Here is a 26,883-nt window from a genome sequence, read left to right as displayed (position 1 = left end):
GACACCCCGTTACTGCGCGTTACTCAGGTCGCACAATGAACCTTTTTTCATGATAGGACTCGTGCGCAGCTGCGTGAAGCTGACACCCCACCCACGTCAAAAAACTCTGCAAATAGACTAAGTGGTTAGTGCAACGTTAGTGCAGATTTGTGCAGAAAAAAATATTGTTTGTGCTACTTTTGTTTAAGAGATATTAAAGATTAATTTTTAGGTCATCCAGAGGTGCGCGCCTTGTCATGAGAGAGGGGAGGATGAGAATGGCTGATGTATAGTGAGATTCCGTCTGTCAGTTGGGTAGGTGGGTGTTTCCGCTGGCGGGTGTTAAGGTACAGCACACACAGAAAGATGGAGAGAGGAGGATCCAGCAGCAAAACAGCGTTTTCCACATGGAAATACCGGTGTTAAGTCGAGCTGCGTTTCCCCATCACATAACGGTTTCCTCTGCATCTCCGCACAGCGCAGGCGGCACGAGTCACCGCGCAAGCGACAGGAAACGCGCATGCTCGCTAAAGGCGCGCAACAGTTGCCCTGTGCTCGCGCCACAGGAGAACTATGGAGAGCGTGAACGATCAAATGAAAGGGAGAAAGATGGATGGATGGATGGATGGATGGATGGATGGATGGATGGATGATGGATGGATGGATGGATGGATGGATGGATGGATGGATGGATGGATGGATGATGGATGGATGGATGGATGGATGGATGATGGATGGATGGATGGATGGATGGATGGATGGATGGATGGATGGATGGATGGATGGATGGATGGATGGATGGATGGATGGATACTCTGCCTTTTCAACCTACTGTATTTTTTATTTTAAACATTATTTGATGGCCTTTGTGGCAGAGATGGAGATCCATATTTTATGAGATAGATAGATAGATAGATAGATAGATAGATAGATAGATAGATAGATAGATAGATAGATAGATAGATAGATAGATAGATGTTGCAGTATCTATAACAACCCAAACACACAGGATTTCAGAATTAGACATCCCCAGTTATTAATTTCACCAGATCTGAATGCCCTGTTAAAAAACTTCACATGGCGTTCCCCCTGATGTCATTTACGTTGAGTTACAATAAATGCAAAACTCTCTGCAGGTTCTTGTCTTTGTCGTTCTCTCTATTCAGCTGGCTTTGGAAACGCACGGCGAGAAGGTGGGGGCTGGGTGGTGAGGTTTACGGGGGCGAGAAACGCAAAAGTAACGCAATAGTTACTTTTACTAGTAACTAGTTACTTTTATTGTGGAGTAACTCGGTTAGTAACTCAGTTACTTTTTGGGAGAAGTAACTAGTAACTATAACTAATTACTTTTTCAAAGTAACGTGCCCAACACTGGGGACCCAGAGTGGCAGGCTGTGTGAGTGGGGCTCAAACTCAGAACCCAGGGATGCCATGCTGTATTCTCTAACCACTAGGCCACCACTTTTTTGAAACAATTCATTCACCAACACATGGCTTTGCTCTATGAGCTTGACTCAAGCGCCCTGTGGTACTGGACAAATAACTGTATGTGTGTGTGTGTGTGTGTGTGTGTGTTGTAACAGATGGTATAGGTATGGTATCAGTATCAGCCAATACTGCACAGCCAGGTATCATTATCAGGGCCAAAGAATGGCATCGGTGCAACACTAATTCATATGACTGTATTCATGCAACATGTTATTAGTAGTATATTAAGATTAAACAGCAAAACAATAAAGTAATAGTGATTAATGGAGTCTGTAAGGACAGTGAAAATACGAATAATACTGTTTATATGGATCAGTCTTCATGATTTAAAACGAGAAATTATTCACAATTATGAAGTCTTTTTTTTTTTTTTACACAGCCCTGCTGCTTTAATGCCTGAACAGCAATGTGTCCTTTCTGGATATTTCTCTCTGTTTTCTCCTTGAATCATTCCAAACTGTTGAAGTTGATTCAAACACCAAGATGTTCCTGAACTCCAGAGATCAGCTGCTGATCTGTGGCAGAAAGGCTGTTTGTTAAAAATGACCAGTAGAGACCAACAATGAGCCCAACAGAACCATAGCGGCTGTGTATCCGTTCCTCTGCTGTCCATCAGAACCGCCTGTAGAACAGAACCAGGAGTTAGTCTGATCCGGATGACTGAAGGACATCCTCTACTGATGTCTGACCAGCTGATTCTACACAATCCATTCAACAGCATCTGATCTCAGATGTTTCTATCTACCATCTGGAACCAGCTGGAGGTTTTGATCCAGAGACAAATGGACTCACCTCTAGCAGAAACATTCAGGGTGATGCTGCAGATCTGTTTCCTCTCAATGCTTCCAGCGACCTGAGAGTGACACTCATATGTTCCTCTGTCACTAAAATTCACTTTCTCCAGAACCAAAGACACGTCTCTATTTCTCATCAATCTGTCCTGCAGATGCACTCGGTTCTGATATGATGGATTCTGGTTTTCATCATCATAGTGCTCGTCTCTGTAGCGGAGAACATAACCTGACAAATCTTTTCTTTTCCACTCCACAGCTACAATGTTCCCCGTCTGTGGATCTCTGCATGTCAGAACCCTCTGATGTCCAGGTGTGGCTGAGATGTTCCTCTGATCTGTAGGAGAGGAAACAGCAGAACTTCATCTTTGGGTCGTAGACAACACCGCAGAACCAGAAGCACTCGGCCCTTTAAGAAGTCCTTTAGTTTGAGCTTTAATGCCTTGCCAAAGGGCATGTTGACACGCAACAAGGAGAAGCTGGAACTGAACCAGCTCTCAGATATGGGAGGAAAACTCTTCCCGCTGATCCAGTTTCCTCTCTGCCTTCAAAGCTCTGAGAGGCAGAAGTGATGTGGTCATAATCAGAGGATGCCATCAGAACCGGAGGAGAACCCTAGAACCACGATAACAGGACCATCTGGAGGAGTTCCTCTATTAGACGGCCTGAAGGACCAATGGGGATAAAAAGTTAGTTCCAGCAAAGACAAATCAGCCATTTAATGAGTCGGTCAGTTAATCCGTTTATAAAAAGTCAAAGGTCCAAATCCCCAGAATGAAAGCTCACTGTGGTTCTTGGTAACACCTGAAATCTCCCAGTTTGCACCCAGTATTTGATCCTAATGTACTGGGCCTGATACTAAAGCAGAACAAAGAACAGGCTGGGTCTCTACTGAAGATCACTGACTTCAGGATGAAACCTTCTTAGTTCTATCAGCCCTAAAGCAAGGCATTAAGAGGTTGGTTTGAATCCAAGTCCAAGCTTCAAGAGTCAAATAAATTCTAACGCAGCAGACTGATCCTCAATATTAATTTGTTTTGATAAAATAAATGTTTTAATCTAATTAAAATTTGGGTTCACTCCATCAATAGACTCAGAGTCTCTGTCTAAATGAGGTCTGTGTCCTGTCTGCTCATTGGTCCTCCACCGTTACACAAACTGATCTCTAATCAGCCTGTTTAGCTGCTGTCTGAGGCATCAACTCGGTTCAAGACTGATGAAATAAAATAAATGTTTTGTTTATCCACAAACATTCTGTTCAGTCAAACACTATAATAACCGTACTGCTGATCCATTTGGTCTGAGTTAGAGTTTGATTTAGGAATTAATTTTTATCCTATTTCTTTAAAGCAGCTGACTGACCAACTGATCCGCTCTGGTTTCCTCCATTGTTGGTTCCTTCTTCTCTCCTCGTTCCTTCATCTGCAGCTGCAGAGGAGAACCAGGTGAGGATCTGAGATGACAGTTGGTGAAGAACACAACAGAATAAATCACTTCATCCAGTCTGAAAGAACTCCTCTCTCACCTGATCCAACACTCAGGTTAATGGTTCTGATGGGCTCCGTATTGAAGGCGTCCCTCTTCCAGGTTTTTTGGTCTCCTCTCTGGATCACGCTGCACTCGTATGTCCCACTGTCTTCAGTCCGGACGTCCTTAAGAATCAAAGATGCGTCTCCATCCTTCATCCTTCTATCCTGGAGGTCCACACGGTTCTTAAAGGATGGATGTTGGTTTTCTGGATAGGAGTAGTCCTCATTGTAAAGTAGAACATGCTCTGGTTCTAGATCAGGTCTGCTCCACTCTACAGCTGTGACGGGGCTGTTGCTGTCAGGAGCTCTACACGGCAGAATGACGGTCTGTCCAGGTTCTGCTTGAATGTGGATCTGATCTGCAGGAGGAACAACAGTGGGGAAAGGTCAGAGGTCAAAGACAATATCTACAGAGAAGAATCAGAGAGACCAGACAGCAGTTCTTCTAAAGCTCAGACCAAGGCTGTGACCGAAGGTTTAGAATTTCTACAAATATATATTTTTTTAAATCTTCACCAGAAAATTCAAAAATAATTGGAATAAAGGTTAACTAATCTACCAAATGGCCTTCTGGTTATTATACTAATAATACACATTATCTAAACATAATAAAGTTTTTACATTCACAACTCTCCATTCTTTTAAATTAATTTTAGAAAACAGTAAGTGTGATAAATCTTCGAGCATTACTTCTCATATTTTTACATAACAACCCTTTAAAGAACTAATTATTGGCAATATAAGTGATAAATAATATCTGACTTAAAGTCACCTGGAAAAGTAAAAACTTGTTTATCCCATTTTTATTTCTGCCTCACAGAGTGAATTTTACTAAACTCAACATATATAGATGTCCATTGAACTATTGGAGGAATAGAATCCATTTTTGATTCTAAAAATCACAGCAAACGGAGATGGAAAAAGCTGAACAGTCAGTCCCATTTGTAGCTACAGTGATGTAATAAGTCATTAAAGGAGTCATATGGAAATATTTGAGCTTACACATATGTGGGGAGTGGTTTGGCATTGCACTTGGAATCCAGAGTTTCTGAGTTCAAGCCCCACTCCCACAGACTGCCACCCTGGGTCCCTGAGTAAGACAATTAACTCTACATTGTTGGGGTTCATTGTTGTTTTTATTTGATTTATCTTCAAACTCTTAATGCTTTTGAATAGCAAATATAAATAATTTTGTCAACCATGGACTTGTTCACTGGTGAGACATCAGGTGTGTTCTCAGTGAAAAAAAAAATGAAGGCAAATGTTTGTTCCTTTAAAGCAGTGGTTCTCAAACTTTTTCTGTCATTCCCCACTTTGGACAAGGGGGAATTTTCAAGCCCCACCTGTCCCCATCGCCCCAACACAATGGTAATGAAATATGCAACAATCTTAAAATGTTCCAATTTTATTGAACAAGTAGTATCTAAATACAAACTATCTACATCAAAAGCCAGCAAGCTCAAAAATAAAGAAAATAAAAATGCAGCTGTGTCAAAATTTGTATCAAGCTCAAAGATAGAAAAAATTAAAGTTCCACTCTGCAATCTGTTAATAAAAGAAAAGAAGTGAAATCCATCTGGCAAGACAGGTCTATTTATCCCTGCATCAGTGGCTGCAATGAGCCTGTTTTGCATTGCACAGTTTCTCAAAACGGGGTTGCAGGCTTGATACTGCCACTCTCAAGTCATGCTCAATGTTCAGCTGAGATCTGTATTTTGTTTTCAGTGAAGCAACAGCTGAAAAGCCCATCTCACAGAGACATGATGTGGCAAAGGGAAGAAGAATGCACACAGCTCTCTGCCCGATGAGTGGATACTCCCTCTCCACTCCTAACCAGAATTCACTATGAGTCTGAGCATTAAACCTGAGCCTCAGGGTGGAGTCAGACGTCATTTCAATAAACTGGTCCTATTTATTTAAGATAAAATATTTCAAATTCAGTTAATTATGATCAACCTGCGCCGTCAATCCCGGCGCATGTGCGCTTTATTTGCAGTCTGGACGCTGTGGTGTGTCTGACTGCAGCTCTGAGAGGGACTCCTGCGATAGCGGGGGAGAATGGGGTTGGGAGGGAGAAGGCGCCCCACGGCAGCACCTGCCGCTGGAGGACAAGAAAAGGAACGATACGTGCTTTCACGTAAGAGTCTCCAAAAGTCGCTAGATTTGTCGCTAGTCGCTTTTTTGAAAAAGAGTCGCTGGAGGGGTCTGAAATATAGCGACAAAGTCGGCAACACTGGGGCGCGAAAGTTTATTCCGTTACAAATAATATGCCGACGTCACGTCAATCATTATTTTGGCACTTCAGTTCCAGGTGAAATTTTTCTCATATCTAATGTTCTTTTAATTAGACTGTATGTAGGCTAGTAAGGATTACTTTGTGGGTTTGATTGGTCTAAAAAGCGGCAACATACAGCTATAAGGACAGTTTGCTCTCACACGTTCTACATTTATAGTCACACGACACACACACACACACCGGAACTTGGCGCGCCCCACCTGTCACGTCTCAATTCCCCACCAGTGGGTCGCGCCACACACTTTGAGAACCGCGGCTTTAAAGCAATAGTTCAAAAACAGCTCTCCTCAAAAAACCAAAAGCCATGGTGTTGCAAACATTCATAGGATTTCACGGTCATCATGACTAATAACATTATATTTAGTCTGAGATGGTGGGATCCAGCTGTGTTCTGATCACTGATGTGTAGAATACACATCTAATGTGACATGCGTCTGAGGGAGTTACATTTGGGTTATTATTGTTTTATGTTATTTTCTTATGAAATTGCAAAGTCCTGAAATGGCCTTAATACAATTTGTCAAGGTCCAACAAGATGGGACCAAAACCAGGACCAAGGCTTAATCATCAAAACCAAAGTCTTTACAACTTGCAATCCTTAAAGCTTGACCTTAGTTATGTCTTTATATATTTCTGAGAATTATTGTGCATATTTTCATATTTAAATCTATATAATATAAAATACAGTTTATCAGAAAATTATGAGGATATTAATTTTAATTGGGATACTTTTCTAATGCAGTTTCTTTGGATCATCAGGATCAGACTCACTATTCAGCACCATGGACAGCTCCTCCCCAGAGATCAGACCGGCTTTAAGGCAGCTGGAGTCCGTTTCACAAAGCAGGTTCACTAAAAAGTCATAAGTATCTAAACCTGAAATATGGGAGACTGAGTTTTTTGTTTCACAAAGAGAGTTTACTCAACCTCTGTTTCTGTTGCCATAGTAACATTTTCCCCATAGCTAACCTGGTCAGTAGCAGGTTTTGTTCAGTAATCTCTGAGACAGAGTATCCTCTGTCTAAGTTCTCCTTACAGCCAATCACATTGTTTTATTTCTAGATTAAGTATTGCTTTTGTCATAGTTTTGTGCATAATAAAAAAAAAACATCTCACTAGATCCATTATACACATTAGGTTTAAAAAACATTGCATATCCGTTTGACAAGAATCTTATTAAAGAATTATTGGTATTTTTTTCACAGAGAATTTTATATTTATAAGGAGATGAATATACAGCTCAGTTGACAGGATATGAGATTTAATTGTTCTTTGGTTAGTTATTTTGAGCAACATGCAGATCATTTTATAATTATGTATTTATTTTTAATTTACATGTAGAACAGCTTCAATTATTTCAAATTACACATACATAGATTAATAAATGCTGTGGGGTGGAAAAGGAATCACTTAGTGATAACAACCTACTGAGTCTACTGGCACAATCATAAGCCACACTATGGGACTGATAACCACTAATAATGGCCATTTATTGGGATGATAACACCCGAAGCGGCTGCAGCCACTTAGCATTTACTGTATAATGGGAGACAGAATCAAACTGAGAAGCCATGACATGATGAACTGCTCATATCTATCAGAATAATGTTTTTAGACTTTATTTCACTTAAAAAGATACATTGACACACTACCATTCAAGAAAAAAAATTGTAATGTTATCGTGGACAAAACAGGATATGGCAAGCCGTTTTGATATGTATTAGTATTACTAAATATGTATTCCAGATATCTAAAACCTTTTTCCTTCTAAATCATATTGTTACTGGTCTTCATTTGTATTATTTTGACTATGAATAAATATTTTTTAAGATATCATAAATATACTTGAGTTAAGCTGATAAATGTCAAAACGGCCACCTAAAATGTGTAAAGTTTATAGATATTTAAAACTTAATTCTTACTAATAATTTTTTATTTTTTATTTTTTTACTTTCTGAAACTAATTTTCTGCCACAAAAATATAATTTAGAATATATATTATTACACTTCAGCCTAGGAGTGTGATTTTGTATTGTGATTACTGTAGGAGTGTGATTTTTTTCATCTTAGTGATTTTCAAATGGAATAAGAGAGAGGAGTGCTTTTAATGAATATAAAATTGCCAACTTTAGAATTCCCGACCTTAGGTTAGATCAATTTAATTGCAGATTTGAATCTGAGTTTGTTAAACCTGCTTCGTGATTCGGACCCCTGTTGCTCACTGTGGGACGTTAGTCTCTACACTGAGGCTGACTTTAATGAAATATTCTGTTCCATATAAATTGTTCCTCATAGAAATGAAATCAGGACATCAGCAGCTGTTGCAAAGCATCCAGACTGTATTCACAGCTCTGCACTTTTTCCACATCAAAGCCTATTTCGACATTGTTTGACTTAATTTTTTTTCTAACTTGTAAACACAAAAGCCATATTGTATAGAAGCTTAACAATCTTTTTCAATAAATCTATAGCATCACATTTCTATAACTTTTCAAGGTGTTGTTATGATCATCTTGTTTAGTCTTGGATGCTGCTATTTAGATTAAAACCAATCTTATTATCTGCTGGATAACTGTTTGGTTTCTTGTTCTAAAAGCTGGTCTGATCTTTGCAAGAATAAAAAGAGGAGTAACAGGATGGCTTCATTGGTCATTTCTCAATGGAATACCATTTTCTGTTAAACAGTGTTAGTTTTACAGAAATAAAAAAAATGTAAAGTACACAAAAAAAAACTTTGTTATACATTTGGAGGGGTCCAGAATATATGAATATTTACTTACAATGCTAACATCAACACAAAAGGATTCTGCACCAACAGGAATATTAAAGTCACAGAGATCAAGTGTTACCAGATACGCACTCCTACCTAGTAGAGCTGAATAATGATGTCTTCAAAAAGAAACAAAACAAGGGTGAAAAGTGCTCATGTTTCTGCTTTTTGTCTTTTTTATGGCGGTTGGCAAAATAATTAAAGTGCATTACCGCCACCAATTGATAAGGAGTTAAACAAGGAAACAGGAAACAAGAGTCACGCCCAGAATAAAAATGCATACAAATAAATAAATAAATTCAAATTTTCTGAACTATTCAATTTAACTCAAAGTAATAAATAACAAATACTTATGCTACGTTCACACTGCAAGCAGCAAGAACAGCAAAAACTTGCCATTTGACAGCAGCCAATGCCTGGTCGTCTCTGCTCCTCGATGTGCGTCAACCATGGACATTGCATGTAAACTAGCTGCTCCTGCTGCCTTTGCTGCTTTAGGTCTAAACGTAGAATAATCATATTTTTCCTCATTATTTCTAATTTATCTTTAATTTATCATCACTCTGCCAGTTTCTAATGGTCCTACTGGTTTTCCCGTCATACTTTCAATCATTTCCCAGTTTAAATCTCTCACTTCAAGGGACTTTTATGTAGTTTGACTATTATTTAGATTTTTTTTCTTGTTGTCGTCTGAGCAATACAATTGTTCACTTCCACCATGAAAAGTACAAAATCCTTCTGTTTAACAATTAATGAGTCTTCTGCAATTGTGGGACACTCTTCCAAAGGTTTAGCACTTGTCATCAGTGTTGCCAGATTGGGCAGTTTTCATTTTGATTTCTCAGATAAAAATTACTTTGGGCGGGTGGAGATAATTTGGGCTCGTTAGGAGTTAGATCGGTGGTTTTAGAGTTAACCTATTAAAACACACGTCCACCAATCATTCATCATTACTGGTTCATAGCAAAGCCTCCCTGACATTTCTCCATCACTGATTGGCTAATGTCATCTGCCAGGGTGTTTACAACAGAGAACTAGTGTAGTGACGCCACAAATTCTGCTAGTTTTAGCAGCAGGTGGACAATCTAATAAGCATTAAAGATAAGAATTCAAAATCAACCATAATAAATGTAATTATTTCAGTTATGTAAAAATAAGCTTAGCATATCTGTGTGTTCTCACTGATCGTAGTTTGTCTTCTATACGTAAAAAGAGGATTAGCATGTTAGTACCGGTATGTGATGTGTCACGTGTCCCTCACTAGATCTAACATCGTTCTCGTTATAAAATATGAATCTAATGATTTCTTTGCTATTTCACACAAACTAACTTTTTTAGATTAATCAAGATTCATCTCACATCCAGGATTATTTACTTTCTTAAAACTTTAAGCACTAAATGAAAACTGTAGTGATGTAAACCCTGAAGCAAAGCAAGCATGAAGCTGGTAGAGAAACTGACCTGCAGAAACCAGGAGGTTGACACACAGCAGAAGCCAGCAGAGAGAAGAAGATGTAACACCAGACATTATCTGGACTAAACTACAACATTGAAGCTTTTAGTTTTGAGTTGAAGGAAAATAAACTAGACAAAGTAAAAAATGACATCAATGTGGAGCCGTTGTCTTGTTGTCCTTCAGTCCAAATGTTGGATTTTTATCAGAGGTTGTGATCAGACCAGGGATTGGAGATCAATGCTGTTAATGATCTGTAGCAGAACACAAATCCGCCAGTCATCAATCATCAACCAGGTTTAAACCTCTGCCTGGGATACAGAGACCCTGGATTTAGTACTTTAATACTAACATTATTACAAGGAGAGCTGTTCTAATCTGAAATATCTATTTATTTTTTTTACTTTTATTTAACTTTAATCCTTCGTAAACTTTTCTAGAGTTTCACATTGGATCAATTTTCAGCACAATTATTGGATCTGATTCCAATAAAAGATTTAAAAGTCAGTATGCTCTCCCTCTATGTGTGTGTGTTCTCTCTGGGTACTCAAGCTTCCTCCAAAAGTCTGACTTCATTTATGTTTGCGGTAATGGCCCTCTATGTGGAGTCTGTGTGAGAATGTGATGGACCAGTCAGCAGTTGAGTGTGAGCCACTAATAAGTAAGTGAATGCATAAAACCCGTCAACATCAATACATTGATTTATTTCATTAGTAGAAAATGAAATATTCAGAGCAAAAAAATAAATAAATGTCCTATTAATAATGAAAAGATCGGAGTACCACAGACCCTCCATCTAAAGATCTGGGGGGGAAAAGCATCAAATCTAAGCAAAGTCAGCTCATGTTTGTTTTTCTAACTATTCAGGCTAAAGGTTTATTTGTGTCAGAGAAACTTTGGCACAGACCCTGCATTTCCAGCCAGGATGGTGTTACTTTTAAAAGCATTATTTGGTTTCATTTTGGAAACCTGGTGCAGACAGGAAACTTCTGTAGGAACACAATAAAAACAAAGGTTTTAGTTTAACACCTACAGAGTTACATTTAACTATGATTCAAAGAACATTTGGTCCCACTCCAAATTAGCTTTACATTTACTCTATAGTCAGTGTTAATATTTAAGAGTTAATTTTAATCATTTTACTTTCAAAATCAGTAAGACCTCTTAGAAAAAGCTGGGTAATCAACTCCATATAGAGTAAAAGTTACACTGCATGGTTGTTATATTTTTCACTAACTATTAACTCCAACACTTGAGCAGATTTACATTCAGTATAGTTCTATTTTTATGTGTCATATTTTGCCAATATAGCTCTGGGAATATATGTCCCAGAGCCAGACGATAGCCCAACAGCTTTGCTTTCACAAGCAGACCAGTATGGTTGTTGATATAAGGTTCCATTTATACTTGCATATGAAACTCTATTGAATATTATACAACAGAGGCAGAGACGGAAAGGGATGTTAGAAAGTAAGAGAAAATAGGAACTAAGGGGAGAGAGAGAGACAGAGAGACATAGAAAGAAAAGAAAGCATGAAGTGAGAGAAAATAAAACAAAACAGCAAAAATGTAAAACAGAAATTATAAAGTTACTTCTGTCTTCTGTATGAGACGAGAGGAACAGAAAGGTCATCATTTTCCTGCAGCATTCTGTGGAATGTTGGTTCCAGGATATTCTGGAATTCTTTATATAATTCTACAGGAAATCCATCAGAACCTGGAACCTTTTCATTGGGAATGTCTTTGAGAGCTTGCTGGGATTCAAATGTTGTTAGTGGTTAATTAAGAGGCCTTCACCTTTTAAGTTTTTCTTTGTCTAAAAATTGATCAATGTCACTCTCTGAAGGATTTATTGCTGATAAATATATAGCTTTATAAAAGTCTTTGAAACAGCTCTTTATATTATCCGGATCATATACAGTTTTCCCTGTTATGTCTATGTTTTTTTTTTTTTTTTTAAGCTGGTTAACTAAAAAGCCTCCTGATTTACTGCTGAGATTAAAGTTTTCAATGCAAAGTCTTTCTTTTAAGAATTTACTTTGTCTTGTTGTTTTTTTTTTTGTCAAGAATATTATTTAATTCTACTTTTACTCTATAGATTTTACTTATCCCTTCTTCTTCTCCCAGGGATGCTCCTAACACTTTATTTCTTCTAGTTCCTGAATCTTTTCATTTTCTATTTTCCTCTTAAGTGATGAGAATTAGATTATTTTATCTCATCACTGCCTTTCCAGCCTCCCAGAGCAACGATTCTGATGATGACATGTGAGTTTTGACTACAATACCTTTATTTTGTTAAACGGGGTTGAATTTCATAGATCTTGTTAAATAATGTAACCCGCACCATAGAAAAGCCCAGCATCGAATATCTGGGTATTTCAACTGTCTAAAAAATTATCATGACCTATTTTCTGACGCATGAAATGTAATTTCTGTCTATTTTATATACCTCTATCCCTGGCCAAAAAGTGATAAATACATGGAATGTGATTTCTGCCCAAAATGGCTTCATTTTACTCAGAAATAATATTTGGTAGTTATTGAAGAACAGAATCCTCTAAATACCGAACAAATGCCAAGCATTGGAAACAGGGGAGTATATCTGAGTATATCACATGAAGTAAATTGATAATTTTCTGTCTAAAATAACTTAATTTCAACATCAGGAGGTGTATCCAAATGTTATCTTTCAAAAATATGCTTGTAACTTAAACATTTAAACGTGATCATGTATAACATTCTTGACAAATATTACTGATGTCTCCTTTTTACTGTACAACTGCCTTCAAAATAAGTCTTTTTTTTAATTCTATTTTTTCTTTATGTTTTTTTTAATACTTTTTTAAATAAAAATAATAAAAAAATAAAATAAATTAGAAAAAATAAGTCACTTTGTAATATTAATATTGTTTATTTTAATATAGTTACAGTTGTATGAGGTGATAACATCACATTTAGATATAAGGTGATTAATATGATCTATTCTACCAGTTCCATGTAAATCTGATAATGGACCAGTCTAGTCAGAGTTGTTCAGAGGTTTATGTTCAATGAGTGTCATTAAACATGTGAAAATCAGAACGCATTGCTGATGAAATGAAGCAGGATTATTCATGCAGAAGGACTTGATTAAAAGCCAGAAGTGAAAAAATATGTTTCCATATATAACAGTGTGGAACATCCTACTACTGGGAAAAGTTTAGCAGAATTCATGTTTAACTGGAAAATAAGAGAAAGTTACCAGACATTTAAAAGTTAAACATAACAGAGAGGCTTGATACAGTACGGAGCCCGGGAGAGCTCACTTTAAGTGATATTTATTTTCAGGTAGTGATAATTTGTGAGCACGTTTCCTTTAATTGAGCCCTCGAATTAATAAAACGTGAGCACGTTTTATTTTAATTGAGTCCTCGAATTAATAAAACGTGAGCACGTTTTATTTTAATTGAGCCCTCGAATTGATAAAACGTGAACACGTTTTCATTTAATTGAGCACTCGAATTAATAAAACGTGAGCACATTTTCTTTTAATTGAGTCCTAAATCTCGCTCACATTTAGTCATTTCCGACATGCTCTCACCGCTGCTCTCACTGCTGCTGCCTGTCGCAACTTCTGTTACTCAAGCTGTTGAGATTCGGCTATTGTCTGCAACATTACAGTTCAACATTGGTAAGTGATACCGTGGTTAATTAAAGCCTTTTTAGTTTTCATCGGTAGGTGATGACGATAGCGAACTTTTACTCTTTGTAGCAGGGTCACCTGTGGTGTCCCGCCAGCTATGGAGCCGACTGCTGATAGCCTGAGGGACTTCTTGAAAGATAGAGGTGTCAGCGAAGAGTTTATTCAGAAACTCGAAAACGAAAAGGTAGGCTGTGATGTGGGCTGCAAGAATATGTTTAACTTCATTAATGTTATTTGTATTCGAGTAACAGGTGGTCTGACTGACTGGGTTAGAAATAGGCTAACCCTGCTAATGTGTTTTGTTGATGTCATGTCGTTTGCAGTGTTAACGTAGATCAATGCAACATGTTTATGCCATTACAGTAGCCTATGATAGCCTATTTTAGTGCATGAACCTCATCCAAAGCCATGCAGAGAGGGGGATGCACTGAGCTATATTATACATTGGAGTGCTAATCGCCAGCTGTTAGAACGAGTTGCTTTGAAGCCACCAGCTGCCCTATTGGTACTCCATATTTCCCCCCAGTAACTAGGGAATATGTGCGCTACAGCATCGAATAACGAGGATTTTCTCATGTTCAGGGGGGGTGTTGTGCGAAAAAGTGAATGTCTGCGAGAATCTGATTACGCTCGCGGGAGCGCGCACCGCAGCCCACTGAGCGATAGCGTAAACCTCCTTTTCTCTGGATTAAACGGTCCTGACATGCAGATACACACAGTTGCATTATAATATAGGCCTAATTAAATTATAATATAGGCCTAATTAAAGATTCGAAAGCTTAACGTTTGTCACATAACGGCAGTTACGTGATAGACATGTTTCTATACTCGGTCTGATGACTTTGTGTAGCCCTGACATTGGAGACTACACTACAATAAATATGATTTACTGGAGGGTTTTCAATAAAGATATGATAACTTTTGCAACGATCCTCGTGACTCTGCATTATGTTTTTTTATCTGATCTGGCCGTATATAGCACGAGTTTCCCATGTTTCTATGTGTTTTTGCAGTTTTCAATCGGTTTTCACCTGTCAAAAATTGATTGAAGGCACAGTATAGTCACTCAAAGGTTATTTCTACCTAAATATGACTAGATTTCCTTCAGGAGATGCATGATTTAAAGATCTGAGCTCACAAAACAGCTTGGAACTCTTTTAAAGGACCATTACAACACAAAATAGCCATTTTGACTTGCAAAAAATGTATTAAAGCCCAAATACTGTCACTCAAAGGGGATATCTGCCCAAATATGACTTGATTTCATTCAGAAGCATCTTATTTTAAATAGAACAAGTCCTTTTTAGGCAAAAATCACTTTTCTTCAAACACATTTGGCCTTTAATCAATTTCTAGCAGGGCGTTTTGACCTCAGCCGACTTACTAGAAACTGATTAAAGCCCAAATACTCTCATTTAAAGGCCTGCCAGTAGCATGTGTTGCTATTGTCCCTCTGATATGTAAATAGTTATATCTTTGTTTTTCAAATTTTCATGTTTCATGTTCATTCATTTGTCTATATAAATCTCTTTAGATTAAAAGAAATACAATTATTTTGCACCAACACTTATGAATTGACTTTTTTTTCTTGGCATTTCTATGGCAGTAAAGTAGTATTTTTAAGAGATTGAACAACTTCTTGATTTCATGCCATTCCTGGGTAATTTGAAACCCAGCATTTCTTGAAATGAAATCATATAAGAAAAAGCCATTTTGCAAGTCAAAATGGCTTTTTAGTGTGGTAAAGAGTTCCAAGCTATTTTGTGAGCTCAGATCTCTAAATTATGGAGGTTCTGAATGAAATCAAGTCATATTTGGGCAGATATCCCCTTTAAATGAAAGTATTTGGGCTTTAATCAGTTTCTAGCAAGTCGGCTGAGGTCAAAACACCCTGCTAGAAATTGATTAAAGGCCAAATGTGGTTGAAGAAAGGTGATTTTTGCCTAAAAAGGACTTGTTCTATTTAAAATAAGATGCTTCTGAATGAAATCTAGTCATATTTAGGTAGAAATAACCTTTGAGTGACTATACTGTGCCTTCAATCAATTTTTGACAGGTGAAAACCGATTGAAAACTGCAAAAACACATAGAAACATGGGAAACTCGTGCTATATACGGCCAGATCAGATAAAAAAAACACAATGCAGAGTCACGAGGATCGTTGCAAAAGTTATCATATCTTTATTGAAAACCCTCCAGTAAATCATATTTATTGTAGTGTAGTCTCCAATGTCAGGGCTACACAAAGTCATCAGACCGAGTATAAAAACATGTCTATCACGTAACTGCTGTTATGTGACAAACGTTAAGCTTTCGAATCTTTAATTAGGCCTATATTATAATTTAATTAGGCCTATATTATAATGCAACTGTGTGTATCTGCATGTCAGGACCGTTTAAAGGAATAGTACACCCAAAACATGATTAGCCTTCATTTTCTACTCACCCCCATGCTGAACAACACTCTGGAGTACTTATTTGATATCTCAAATGCATCTGGAGATCTGGGAGGCTTCTTGCTGTCTGCTGACATTCAAATAATGGAGGTCCATGGCACCCGAGGCAGAAAGGTCCATAAAAGTCCACAAAAAACGTTTCAATATTCCTCCATACTGCTCGTCCAATGTATTCCAAGTGTCCTGAGTGGGTAGCATCCAGAATTTACTCGAAACGAAGTCATTTAGAATGTTTTTAGAGCATAAACAGTAGTGTATAGGATTTCCTGAAAGCGCGTTCACGACGCTACGGAAGCCGGCAGACCAAACCAGATGAAAGTGCGCATTCAGCGTCTGCTCTTCCAATAATGCAATCGTAGAAGAAGAAATGTGCCGTTTACCTGTGCAAAGAAAGAAACAACGAAAGAAAAATATCTGAGGACTTCAGTGTTGAGGAAGAGCATGAGTTCTTTGCCGAGCTGAATGCGCTGGTTTGGTCTGCCGGCTTCCGTAGCGTCGTGATCGCGCATGTGCGCGCTTTCAGGAAATCCTATACACTACTGTTTATGCTCTAAAAACATTCTAAATGACTTCGTTTCGAGTAAATTCTGGATGCTACCCACTCAGGAAACTTGGAATACATTGGACGAGCAGTGTGGAGGAATATTGAAACGTTTTTTGTGGACTTTTATGGACCTTTCTACCTCGGGCGCCATAGACCTTCATTATTTGAATGTCAGCAGACAGCAAGAAGCCTCCCAGATCTCCAGATGCATTTGAGATATCAAAAAAGTACTTGTTCAGCATGGGGGTGAGTAGAAAATGAAGGCTAATCATGTTTTGGGTGTACTATTCCTTTAATCCAGAGAAAAGCACGTTTTCGCACAACAGGGGCTTAAAACTTTTAAAATGTCAAATGCCATATCCTTTTATGTTATGTTCTAAAACTATCAAGTACTGAGAAATTCATGTGCTGAAATATTTTGATATATATATATATATATATATATATATATATATATATATATATATATATATATATATATATATATATATATATATATATACACACACACACACACTGGGAGCTTAATGCAGGATACATTACAATAACATCACTTATTTAAAAGAAAAACCTTCTACTTAGAGGTACTATAAATAAGTTATTTGCCAAAAAGAGGCAAGAACAAAAAATAATAAATAAATAAATGCATTAATTAATAAGGTATTATTAAGTTATTTAACAAAAACCGGCTGCTGCAGCCACCAAAACGGTGTCAGTAAACCTGGGAGTCGCTCGGGAAGCCTACTGGCAGGACAGCCGGACTGTCATCATGGTGGTCGCTGCCAATATGCTGCCAACGGTGGTGCCCGCTGCCGGCAGATGCTGCCATCGGAGAGGCTGATTGTGGCTGCTCATGGGCGGTTCTAGACAGGGGCCAATGGGAGCCAGTGCCCCTGTAAATCATGTCCTGGCCCCTGTACTGAAGAAATAATGCTTATAAGAAATTCTAATGATGATATGCGCTGGAACAGACTTGGTTACTAATGGGTCCTTTGGATCTATTTCATTTTTTTCCTTTACTAATTATTTAAAAACAGTAAGGTGATAGCTTCAGTCGTATTGAGATAGGATCCCATTTTTCATCTGCTAAATGTTTTTTTTCCAAACAAATAAAAAAAGGTACTAAATCAGATTTAATAGAAAATGGTAATTTTAACTTAAGTAAATAAAATTCCTAAATTATGAATGTATATTGACCTCATAAGAAATACAATTTTTATTGAACCTAATTGAAAAGAAATTTCACTTCATGCAGCTCTCTTAATATATTTAAATCCCTTGCCCTGTTTTTTATTTCATGCTTTTCTGTGCCCCCATGAAAACACGCTGGCCCCCTCCTGGCTCCCTGGTGCATTTGGTCTAGATCCGCCACTGCGGCTGCTGCCGGCAGAGCTTGCCATCGGAGAGGCCGATGGTGGCTGCTGCCGGCAGAGGCGACTTATTGGCAGATAAAGTACTCCGTTCCATCAAGTAAATGTGACATTATATATATATGTGTGTGTGTGTGTGTGTGTGTGTGTGTGTGTGTAGTTTCATGTTTAAAATGACAAGAAATATGAAAAAGCTTATGGTCGGCAAGTTGTAGTTACTCTCATATGACAGCAGATGGCAGTGAAAGCCCAAATTCATGAGATTAAATGTTTGAAGTCAATTTTTAAACGTCTGTCCAACAACTTTTTTTTTTGTTTTTTTTTTGTTTGAATCATCACTGGCCGGTCTAAACATATTAAAGGGATAGTTCGGTATTTTTGACATGAATCTTTATGGCATCCCCATCACCAGTGTCATGCAATCACACTGACTTATCCCTGGCAGCGTCCTGTGAGCAGAGTTCTCGTCCAGTTTTGGTCAAGCCGAAAGTAGTCCGGCAGGTTTGCTAGACCCAGCGAAATAAAACGTTTCTCTTCCCAAAACATTATGTGTTCAAAAGAGTGATATTTTTGCATCCCAAAAACATTGTAGTGGAAAAAGTCACACGTCGTTATCAATTGGTCCTATTTTTTCTCTGTTCGTATCAGTGTGCGCCGTCATTCAGACAGCGAGCTCAACAACAGCCAGATGCATGTCTCCCTCCGCCTAGCTCCTAGCTGGGCGGAGGGAGACATGCATCTGGCTGTTGTCAGGTTAGTAGGCCCTAGCTGTCTGAATGAGAGAAAATAGGACCAAGTGATAACGACGTGTGACTTTTTCCACTACAACGTTTTTGGGATGCAAAAATATCACTCTTTTGAACACATAATGTTTTGGGAAGAGAAACGTTTTATTTCGCTGGCTCTAGCAAACCTGCCGGACTACTTTTGGCTTGACCAAAACTGGACGATAACTCTGCTCACAGGACGCTGCCAGGGGTAAGTCAGTGTGATTGCATGACACTGGTGATGGGGATGCCATACAGATTCATGTCAAAAATACCGAACTATCCCTTTAAATTTCCAAGAATGCAAAGTGAGCATGAAACTATACCCTAACCCTAATTAGTTGTGAAATATTCCTCCTTATGTTTTCTTTATCATTACACAAATTTTTCAGCATTTGATTGCCCCCATCCCAACTTTTTTGGAAACGTGTTGCTGGTATCAAATTCACAATTAACATATATTTTCCATGAAATAGTCAAATTTGTCATTTTCAACATGTCTGTGCCCATTTTGCAGCTAAAGATGACCTTATATTTGCAGAATATTACATTTTGTTTTTATTCGCATTTCACAACGTCCCAATTTTTTCCTGATTTGGAGTTGTAGGCTATATCCTGACAACAGGACTGGTTGTTTTGTCCGGTCAGCTGTGCTGATAACCAAAATGTTGAAGTAGCATCTGAAGCTATGATTTATTAGTTAATATTCAATGCTAACATTATTCTTCCATGTTCTGTTCTTTCTCACAGATTGATCCATCTGTGATACCACTAATGAGTGATGGTGACTTGGCAGAGTACATTCCTAAATCAGGGGACCGAATAGCTGTGGTGGCCTTTTGTAGGCGATCCAGCACAGCCAGTAATTCAAGAAGAGACCATATACTGACTCGACTGCGCCGAAGACTATCAGCACCAGGTGTGAAGCCTTCAAAAAATTCAACTTGGATTGGGAATAAGAATGCAGAAAAAAGAGAGAGGCGGATTGAATTAGGATGGATGGATTTTGATTCTAAGCAACAGCAGTACAAGCAGGTGAAGGCCATTAAAGGTGGAGGAACTAGACATTTGACCATTGATAAAAACCTAACAGTGGAGGAAGTAAGGGTCATGGCAGAAAATATTTTTTTTCCAGATGGGGCATCAAAGAACAAAAAGCTCTCATGTTACCATTCTGAAATTCAGTCGTCACAGATTGAAGTGGAGATATCAAGCACTATTGAGCAACTGTACAACCTCAGTCGTGTTCGAATACTACGACTGTATCTCTGCACCAAGTTAAGGGATGTACAGATAGAGGAAGATATCCATCCCAAAACCCTGCAGAGCTCAACTTCAGTTGCAGATGTTGCTGAAAGTTCTTTTGAAGTCAGGCAGTACTTACCAGAACCAGATGACGACTATGTTGTCAACATGGAGATTCCCACAGACAATAACATGGACGACACAGTGGTTTGGACTGGCCAGTACACATTAGCAGGAAATGAAGCTTCCCCTGTTACAGTGTCTCTTGTTGTAGATAATATGACCCCTGCTGATTCATCTCCATTGGCACAGCCTGTCAGTGATCCTAAACCGCCTCTAAGCCAACCATTAGTTACAGGGGTGGAACCCACAGTTGCAGGAATAGGCCTACTGCACACTATCTCTTCAACAGCCAGTGAATCCTTGCCATGTAATTCTGTGTATTCCTCAGTTTTTGACCTGACCACTACTGAATCTCCTCCCCAAGACTCTTGGATGTTGCAGCCTCCTGTTGCAGACTCTTTCCCTGAGTCAGACAGTGACCATGTGCCCAGTGTCACGTTAATCATACGTAGAGGACACTGTCTTGCTGATCTTATCAAGGCATTTAAAGATCCTCATGTTTTAGAGTCAGAGATCTACATTAAGATGCGATTGCCTAATGGTCAGCTTGAAGAGGGAGAAGGGATAGGATTGCTCCGTGATTGCATCACAGAATTCTGGACAGAGTTCTATGGGAGATACACAATGGGCCGTGATGCCAAAGTGCCTTTTATCAGGCACGATTTTCAAATTGAAGAATGGAAGGCTGTTGCTAGGGTGCTTGTTTTGGGATGGAAACGTGCTGGGTACTTCCCAGTGCAGCTAGCAGCCCCATTCCTGGAGGAGGTGCTGTATGGGTCTGCAGTTAGCAGCTGCAAGGATGGATTTCTACAGTATGTGTCAGATCAGGAGAGACAGATTCTTCTCAGGGCCTTGGATGACATTGATTCAGTCGAAATGGAGACTCTGCTTGATCTCCTTGATGTCCATGAGTGTCACCAGGTGCCAAATAAAGATAATCTTGTCCCATTACTCTCACAAATGGGTCATAAGTCTATAGTCCAAGCACCAATGTACATCATTGAATGCTGGCGCCCCGTAGTTGATACCTTAGCCCGCACTCTCCCGATCGATGAGCTGCATAAACTGTTAGAGCAAAAAAAACCAACTTCGAAGGCCGTGAAGGAGCTTCTCCAGTTCCCAGATGTGATGACCGCAACACAGCATGCAGTTGCTCGCCATCTGAAACGTTACATTGTGGAAGCTGACCATCAAACTTTACAAAACTTCCTGAGGTTTTGCACTGGCTCAAATTTGGTTGGGCATTCCATTAAGGTTGAGTTTACTGAAACATCTGATTTTCAGCGCAGGCCTCAGGCTCACACATGTGGGTGCATTCTTAAATTGCCTGTTGGTTACTACAATTACCCAGACCTCAGGAATGATTTTAATAGTGTGCTGACTAGTTCTGTGTGGGTAATGGATATAGTGTAGATTGTCTCATCAGCTACATAATGTCAGTTTGCAGTTCTCAATAGTTTGGTTAGCTTTATGAAAAACTGCCATGTCTCAAAAAAGGTGACAAGTTGGTAAGCTGTTCTGATACTAAATAACTCAGGTTATTTATTTGTTAAATAATAATAAGTAAACTGAATATGTGCAAAACATTTTATTTTTGAATGACACATTTTGTAAACATTCCTGAATAAAACAGGTGTCAACTTTCTTAAGTTCTTGCACAAGTGTTTAAAACAAGCAGTTGTGAATAACACATTTACAGGTTTTAGTCTAGTAAAGAAACAACAAATCTTATTTTGTTATGCCTAAAAATATTTTTTTTTTCTGAACCATGTACAATGTTTTACATATGGGCAGATGTTTTTTTTCAATTAAGAGCAAACATTTTTAACAGGGTTCTTTATATATTTAGTATGCCCTGTATTCCTTGTCATGATGAGGAACTGTTACTTGTTCAACTGAAAAGCAGTGCGTTTTAAACAATAAATGTTGTTTTTGCAGAAGTCATCTTATGTGTACTGTGCTTTTTATTACTGTATTTAAGCTGGGGGATACATTATGTGTTCAAAATAAATATATTCAGATCCTAGGCTAATTTTCTTCAGATTTGCTGTAAACACAGGTGAAAGAGATGTGTTTGTCTCTCTCTACAGCCACCTACTCTATTAGTAGTGGACGAACAAAGTCCCTCAAAGTAATGTACAATTCCTGTGCCTGTGGACAGTTTGAAGAAAACTCCAATCCCCTCTCCAACATCACATTTGCGCAAAAATCAAATATTTCAGGATCGCATGGAACAGAACTTAAGAATGTGCAGTTTTCCTTACATACAGCTAAATCGTCTGCATTAACAGGCACGAGAAGATCATCAGCTCCCCACAAATGTGATGCCACATACATCAGATCAGGTATGCCAGACGGCACACTCGCGTTTGTAGAGGGGCGGATGCGATGTGCGTTCCAGATGTTCATGATGCTGTTTAACTCGTCCTGAAAAAAGGAAATATACATAGGTCAGTGATATTTAGAATCCCAAGAAAAATGTTTGGATGAAAGAAATGTGCCGTATTTTCACAACTATAAGGCGCACATCAACTAGGGTGACCATATTTTCATTTGGGAAAACCAGGACACCTTGGAGCGGGGGGTTTGATTGAAAGAACAAATGTCTCATCATCGGGATTTGCTCCGTGATGAGAGGAAATGTTACTTGTTACTAGTTGTTTTAATGGTTATAGAGTCAGATATGTGGCGGTAATGTTTGGTTTATCTAAAGGTTTTTATCTGTTACTGTGTAAATGGGTTTGGCTGTAATTTAAGGACAGATTCTAAGAAATCTGCAGAGTGGGAACTATAAATCTGATAGGAGTTTAATTTTTTTATTGTTTTGCACAATATGCTTAACTAAGTATTTTTTGTTGTTGAATATTAGAGATTTTGCAGATACATTTTGTAGATACATTGTTTAGATTTAGTTATATCTCTCTACCCCTTTTATAGAACAGATTAGAAAAGCCCTTTATTGTCCCACAATGGGCAAATTTACAGCAGCAGAAAGATTATTGAAAATGGTCACACAAATGACCTTAGAAAAATGTATAAGAATAACATAATAGGGAAGGGTTAAAATATAAAAAATAAAATTCTGTAAAGTGTTTTAACAATATAAAACTGGAGAATAAATAACCAATATGCAACTATGGACATTTTTACAGTAATGGATATTTGAAAATAGCAGCAACATCAGAGATGTGCAGAATGACAGCAGCAGGTTATTTAACTGACTAAGGTTTCTATCATTACATTTGATTTGATTTGTTCCTGCTCCCGGTGGTTGGAATCTTTATTCCACTCTGGATTCTTGTGAGTGTAGTCTTTGTTCACTTTAACTTTTTTTAAAATAAATAAATAAACAAACAGTTTTGAAAAGCTCGGTATTCATTCTTTTCCTGCTTTGTGTGTCACCTTTCACGGTTGCTAAGCAACAAAGCATACGGCAGTAAAACCCGCTGAAGGGTGGACCTGTTCGAATTTACAGCCAAAACTCTTCCAGTCTCCTTATTTTCAAGGACTTCGAAGGATCCAGTCTAGGTAGACCGCGTCCTTGGAGGATGCAGCCCAGGTTTTCGAACAGAGCCTCTGATTAAGAACAGGGCTGCCCGCACTGACGCGGCTCAGGGATTACGTCACACGGAGCGTCGTGCGCAGTGAAATCAGGACATTTCCTTACTTTCTAAAAAACAAAAAAAAAAAAACCCGGGACAGGACGTGAAATACGGATATGTCCCGGGAAATACGGACGTTTAGTCACCCTAATATTTCCCCCTCAAAATGTGCGGTGCGCCCTATGTGTGTTGTAACTGCGACTTTTGAGACCACCTCATTGAGGAGATGATGAAAGAGTGGCTGAGGGAGGTCTATGCGAGGAGACCAGGTGGTTTTTTTTTCACTCATCACAATCGCTGTTAATCTGACTCCATGCGTGCCCATCTCACAGCTGATGTGAACGCGCTGCTGCAGCGAGAGATGGAAAAATTGAAGTTTTGCTGCTGGACGCGCCGCATCAACCGTTTTTCATCTAAAGAATATAAATCTTGCAGCTATATTTGCTGTGATCAGTGGGAGTAAAGTAGTTTTAATATGTATTTAAGATGCGCAGTAAAACAAAATCACTTCGGACGGTGAAAACTTTCCTTTACAAACAATGAAGATGCTCTCTATCTCTAGGCTATTCCGTCCCTCTCTTTATTTATATCAGAGGTTATCTAATATATTACTGTGCATTCATTAGCCTACTTACCTTAATGGGTCCCATGAAACACAGCTGGATTAACGCCTTGTCCAGATAGTCCCCTGTGAAAAGACCTTCATCCTTCAGCTCGCTAAACATCTGGATCCAGTGTTCAATTCCTTGTCTTCTCATCACTCCCCACCAACTTTCTATTCTTTGGTTAGCAGTGCTTTCTCCTGTTAAAAAACTTGATTGTCCTGCTCTATTGTCTTCATCATTCCGTCTCAAGTACACCTGCATGTCTCTCAAGACCACATTCTCGGTTCCCATGTCAGTGCGCAAAAGTCTGGGATAGCCCCCCATCCTTTCTATCGCCTCTGCATAGTAGCCCCCAACCACACATGGATCACTATTTGTAAAGGCGGCCCTGAGCCAAATAATCTTTCTGCTATATCCATCAATGCAACCATTTATGCATATGCCATAAGGCTTGAGCTTGTCATAAGAATCGATGTGCCATATGAAATTAGGCCCACGGGAAAAGTATTGTCTGCGTCTCAGTCGTCGTCTGCGGCGGGACTGAGCGCTTTCAGGGTCAACTGCGCTGAGAATGATGCGCACATCTTCTTTTCTCACGCGCAAACCATGTTCTATACATTTATAGTACATCCAGCGGTACCCATGTAACCTCCCAGAGCCTTGGAGTTCGTTCAAAATGAACTCTATAATATGACCTAAATCGTCATACTCACGACGGCGGAGACGGTTCGCCCTCAGCATCCTTTTTAATGTGCTTAAACTCATAACCATCCCATGCTGGGTGGCTAGAGTTCTCAATATTTCCTTATATGCCATGCCCAAACCATGGTATATCCTGACCAGATCCATCTCAAAGGCTACGAAACGGAAATGTAATCTATTCGACCAGGAGTTTCCACTATCTTCTGGATTGATTACTATAGCCTTTTTGTGCACACAATTTATTCGAGCGCACGTTTTAATTACTCGTGGGTGCGTTTTAGTAGATCGAGATCTCGAATATACTATAACGTGCTCATGTTTACATGTGCCAAGACAATATTGAGTGCACGTTTTACATATTGCTGCCACGTTTAAGTAGATCGTGCACACAATGTTCTATAACCATGTTCACTAAATTGTGCTCTCGTTTTAGTAAATCGTGCGCTCGTTTGAGTAAATAGTGCACTCGTTTAATAAATTGTGCCCTCGTTTTACTATGCTTAAAATGAGAGCTCAATTTAGTAAAATGAGCTCACACTATAGTAAAACGAGAGCACTATATTATAAATTGTGCCCTCGTTTTACTATGCTTAAAATGAGAGCTCAATTTAGTAAAATGAGCTCACACTATAGTAAAACGAGAGCACTATATAGTAAATTGTGCACACGATTTAGTAAAACGAGGGCACAATATAGTTAAACGAGCGCACAATGTAGTAAAACGAGCGCACATTCTCTCAACATGCAAAACTTTTTGCGATGACCCCTCTAGGGCTCCGTAATCATGGTTATGTAAAGCAAAACACTTGTTTGATAACAGGATTTGTTCTAATAAGCAGGGAGGGTGTCATGTGTTGGGTATGTTAGTGTTTAAGATGCGCAAAGTGGGGGAGGGTTAAAAAATGAGGGACAGCATGTGAAGTTGATTTTAGGCCATATTCACGGCAGGAACTAAAGTAATGTTGATTCAAAACGAGTAGAGCTGATCTTTACAATGCAAATATTTCATTTAATCCATCCACCTTTTACTGCTTGATCCATCAGGGTCATAGTAGGGATGGTGCCTCAATCCAGAAGTCTATGCTTGAAAGGGAGGAGAACACCATGGACAGGTCACCAGTACACTGGATTCTGTTCATCTGTTCAAAAAGACATCACATTTTAGCAGAGAAAAACAGATTTTTGGGTACTATTTCAGTGACGGATGTACTTTGTTGATTAGGATCAGATAAAAATATAATCTCTCCGACTAACACAAAATCAGTGTAGACAGAAATAAAAATCTTGTGGGTCAGAAAATAGGCTGTAATCACTTTTTAGAGAGAGAGATGGTCATATTTATCTATTACTATATTGGTGAAATGTTATCTATGAACTTTATTATGTTTATAATGTTATCTTATCTATAAGACTTTGAGGAGAGTCAACCCAAGGAAGGCCCCAGGGCCTGATAACAAACCTGGACGGGTGTATAAGGAGTG

At 38.6% G+C, this 26,883-nt stretch overlaps 2 protein-coding genes and 1 long non-coding RNA gene across 4 annotated transcripts; 1 reads left to right on the top strand and 2 right to left on the bottom strand.

Moving 5' to 3' along the window:
* Positions 1-1,839: 1,839 nt before the first annotated feature.
* Positions 1,840-10,555, bottom strand: LOC119798928 (programmed cell death 1 ligand 1-like). Of its 2 annotated transcripts, XM_038308596.1 has the most exons (5): positions 10,315-10,555; positions 3,784-4,146; positions 3,621-3,686; positions 2,260-2,595; positions 1,840-2,089 (listed from the first exon to the last, which is right to left on the bottom strand). In XM_038308596.1, the coding sequence occupies exons 1-5, from the start codon at positions 10,379-10,381 to the stop codon at positions 2,004-2,006; spliced, it is 918 nt and encodes a 305-aa protein (XP_038164524.1). In that variant the 5' UTR covers positions 10,382-10,555; the 3' UTR covers positions 1,840-2,003. The 2 variants fall into 2 exon arrangements, with proteins under 2 accessions (XP_038164524.1, XP_038164525.1); XM_038308597.1 differs by lacking the exon at positions 3,621-3,686.
* Positions 10,556-13,595: 3,040 nt separating this feature from the next.
* On the top strand, positions 13,596-20,417 carry LOC119798930. The gene is made up of 3 exons (XR_005282785.1): positions 13,596-13,976; positions 14,058-14,172; positions 19,876-20,417. It is a non-coding gene; the product is annotated as an uncharacterized LOC119798930 (long non-coding RNA).
* Positions 20,418-22,587: 2,170 nt separating this feature from the next.
* On the bottom strand, positions 22,588-25,716 carry LOC119798927. The gene is made up of 2 exons (XM_038308594.1): positions 24,731-25,716; positions 22,588-22,920 (listed from the first exon to the last, which is right to left on the bottom strand). Exons 1-2 carry the CDS (start codon positions 25,547-25,549, stop codon positions 22,588-22,590), a joined length of 1,152 nt encoding a protein of 383 aa, XP_038164522.1. The 5' UTR covers positions 25,550-25,716.
* Between the last annotated feature and the right edge of the window lie 1,167 nt (positions 25,717-26,883).

This window comes from Cyprinodon tularosa, unplaced genomic scaffold, assembly GCF_016077235.1.
Source record: "Cyprinodon tularosa strain WSP-4 unplaced genomic scaffold, ASM1607723v1 ctg641, whole genome shotgun sequence".
NCBI classification, from domain to species: Eukaryota; Metazoa; Chordata; class Actinopteri; order Cyprinodontiformes; family Cyprinodontidae; genus Cyprinodon; species Cyprinodon tularosa.
This window is presented reverse-complemented; position numbering and strand designations above follow the sequence as displayed.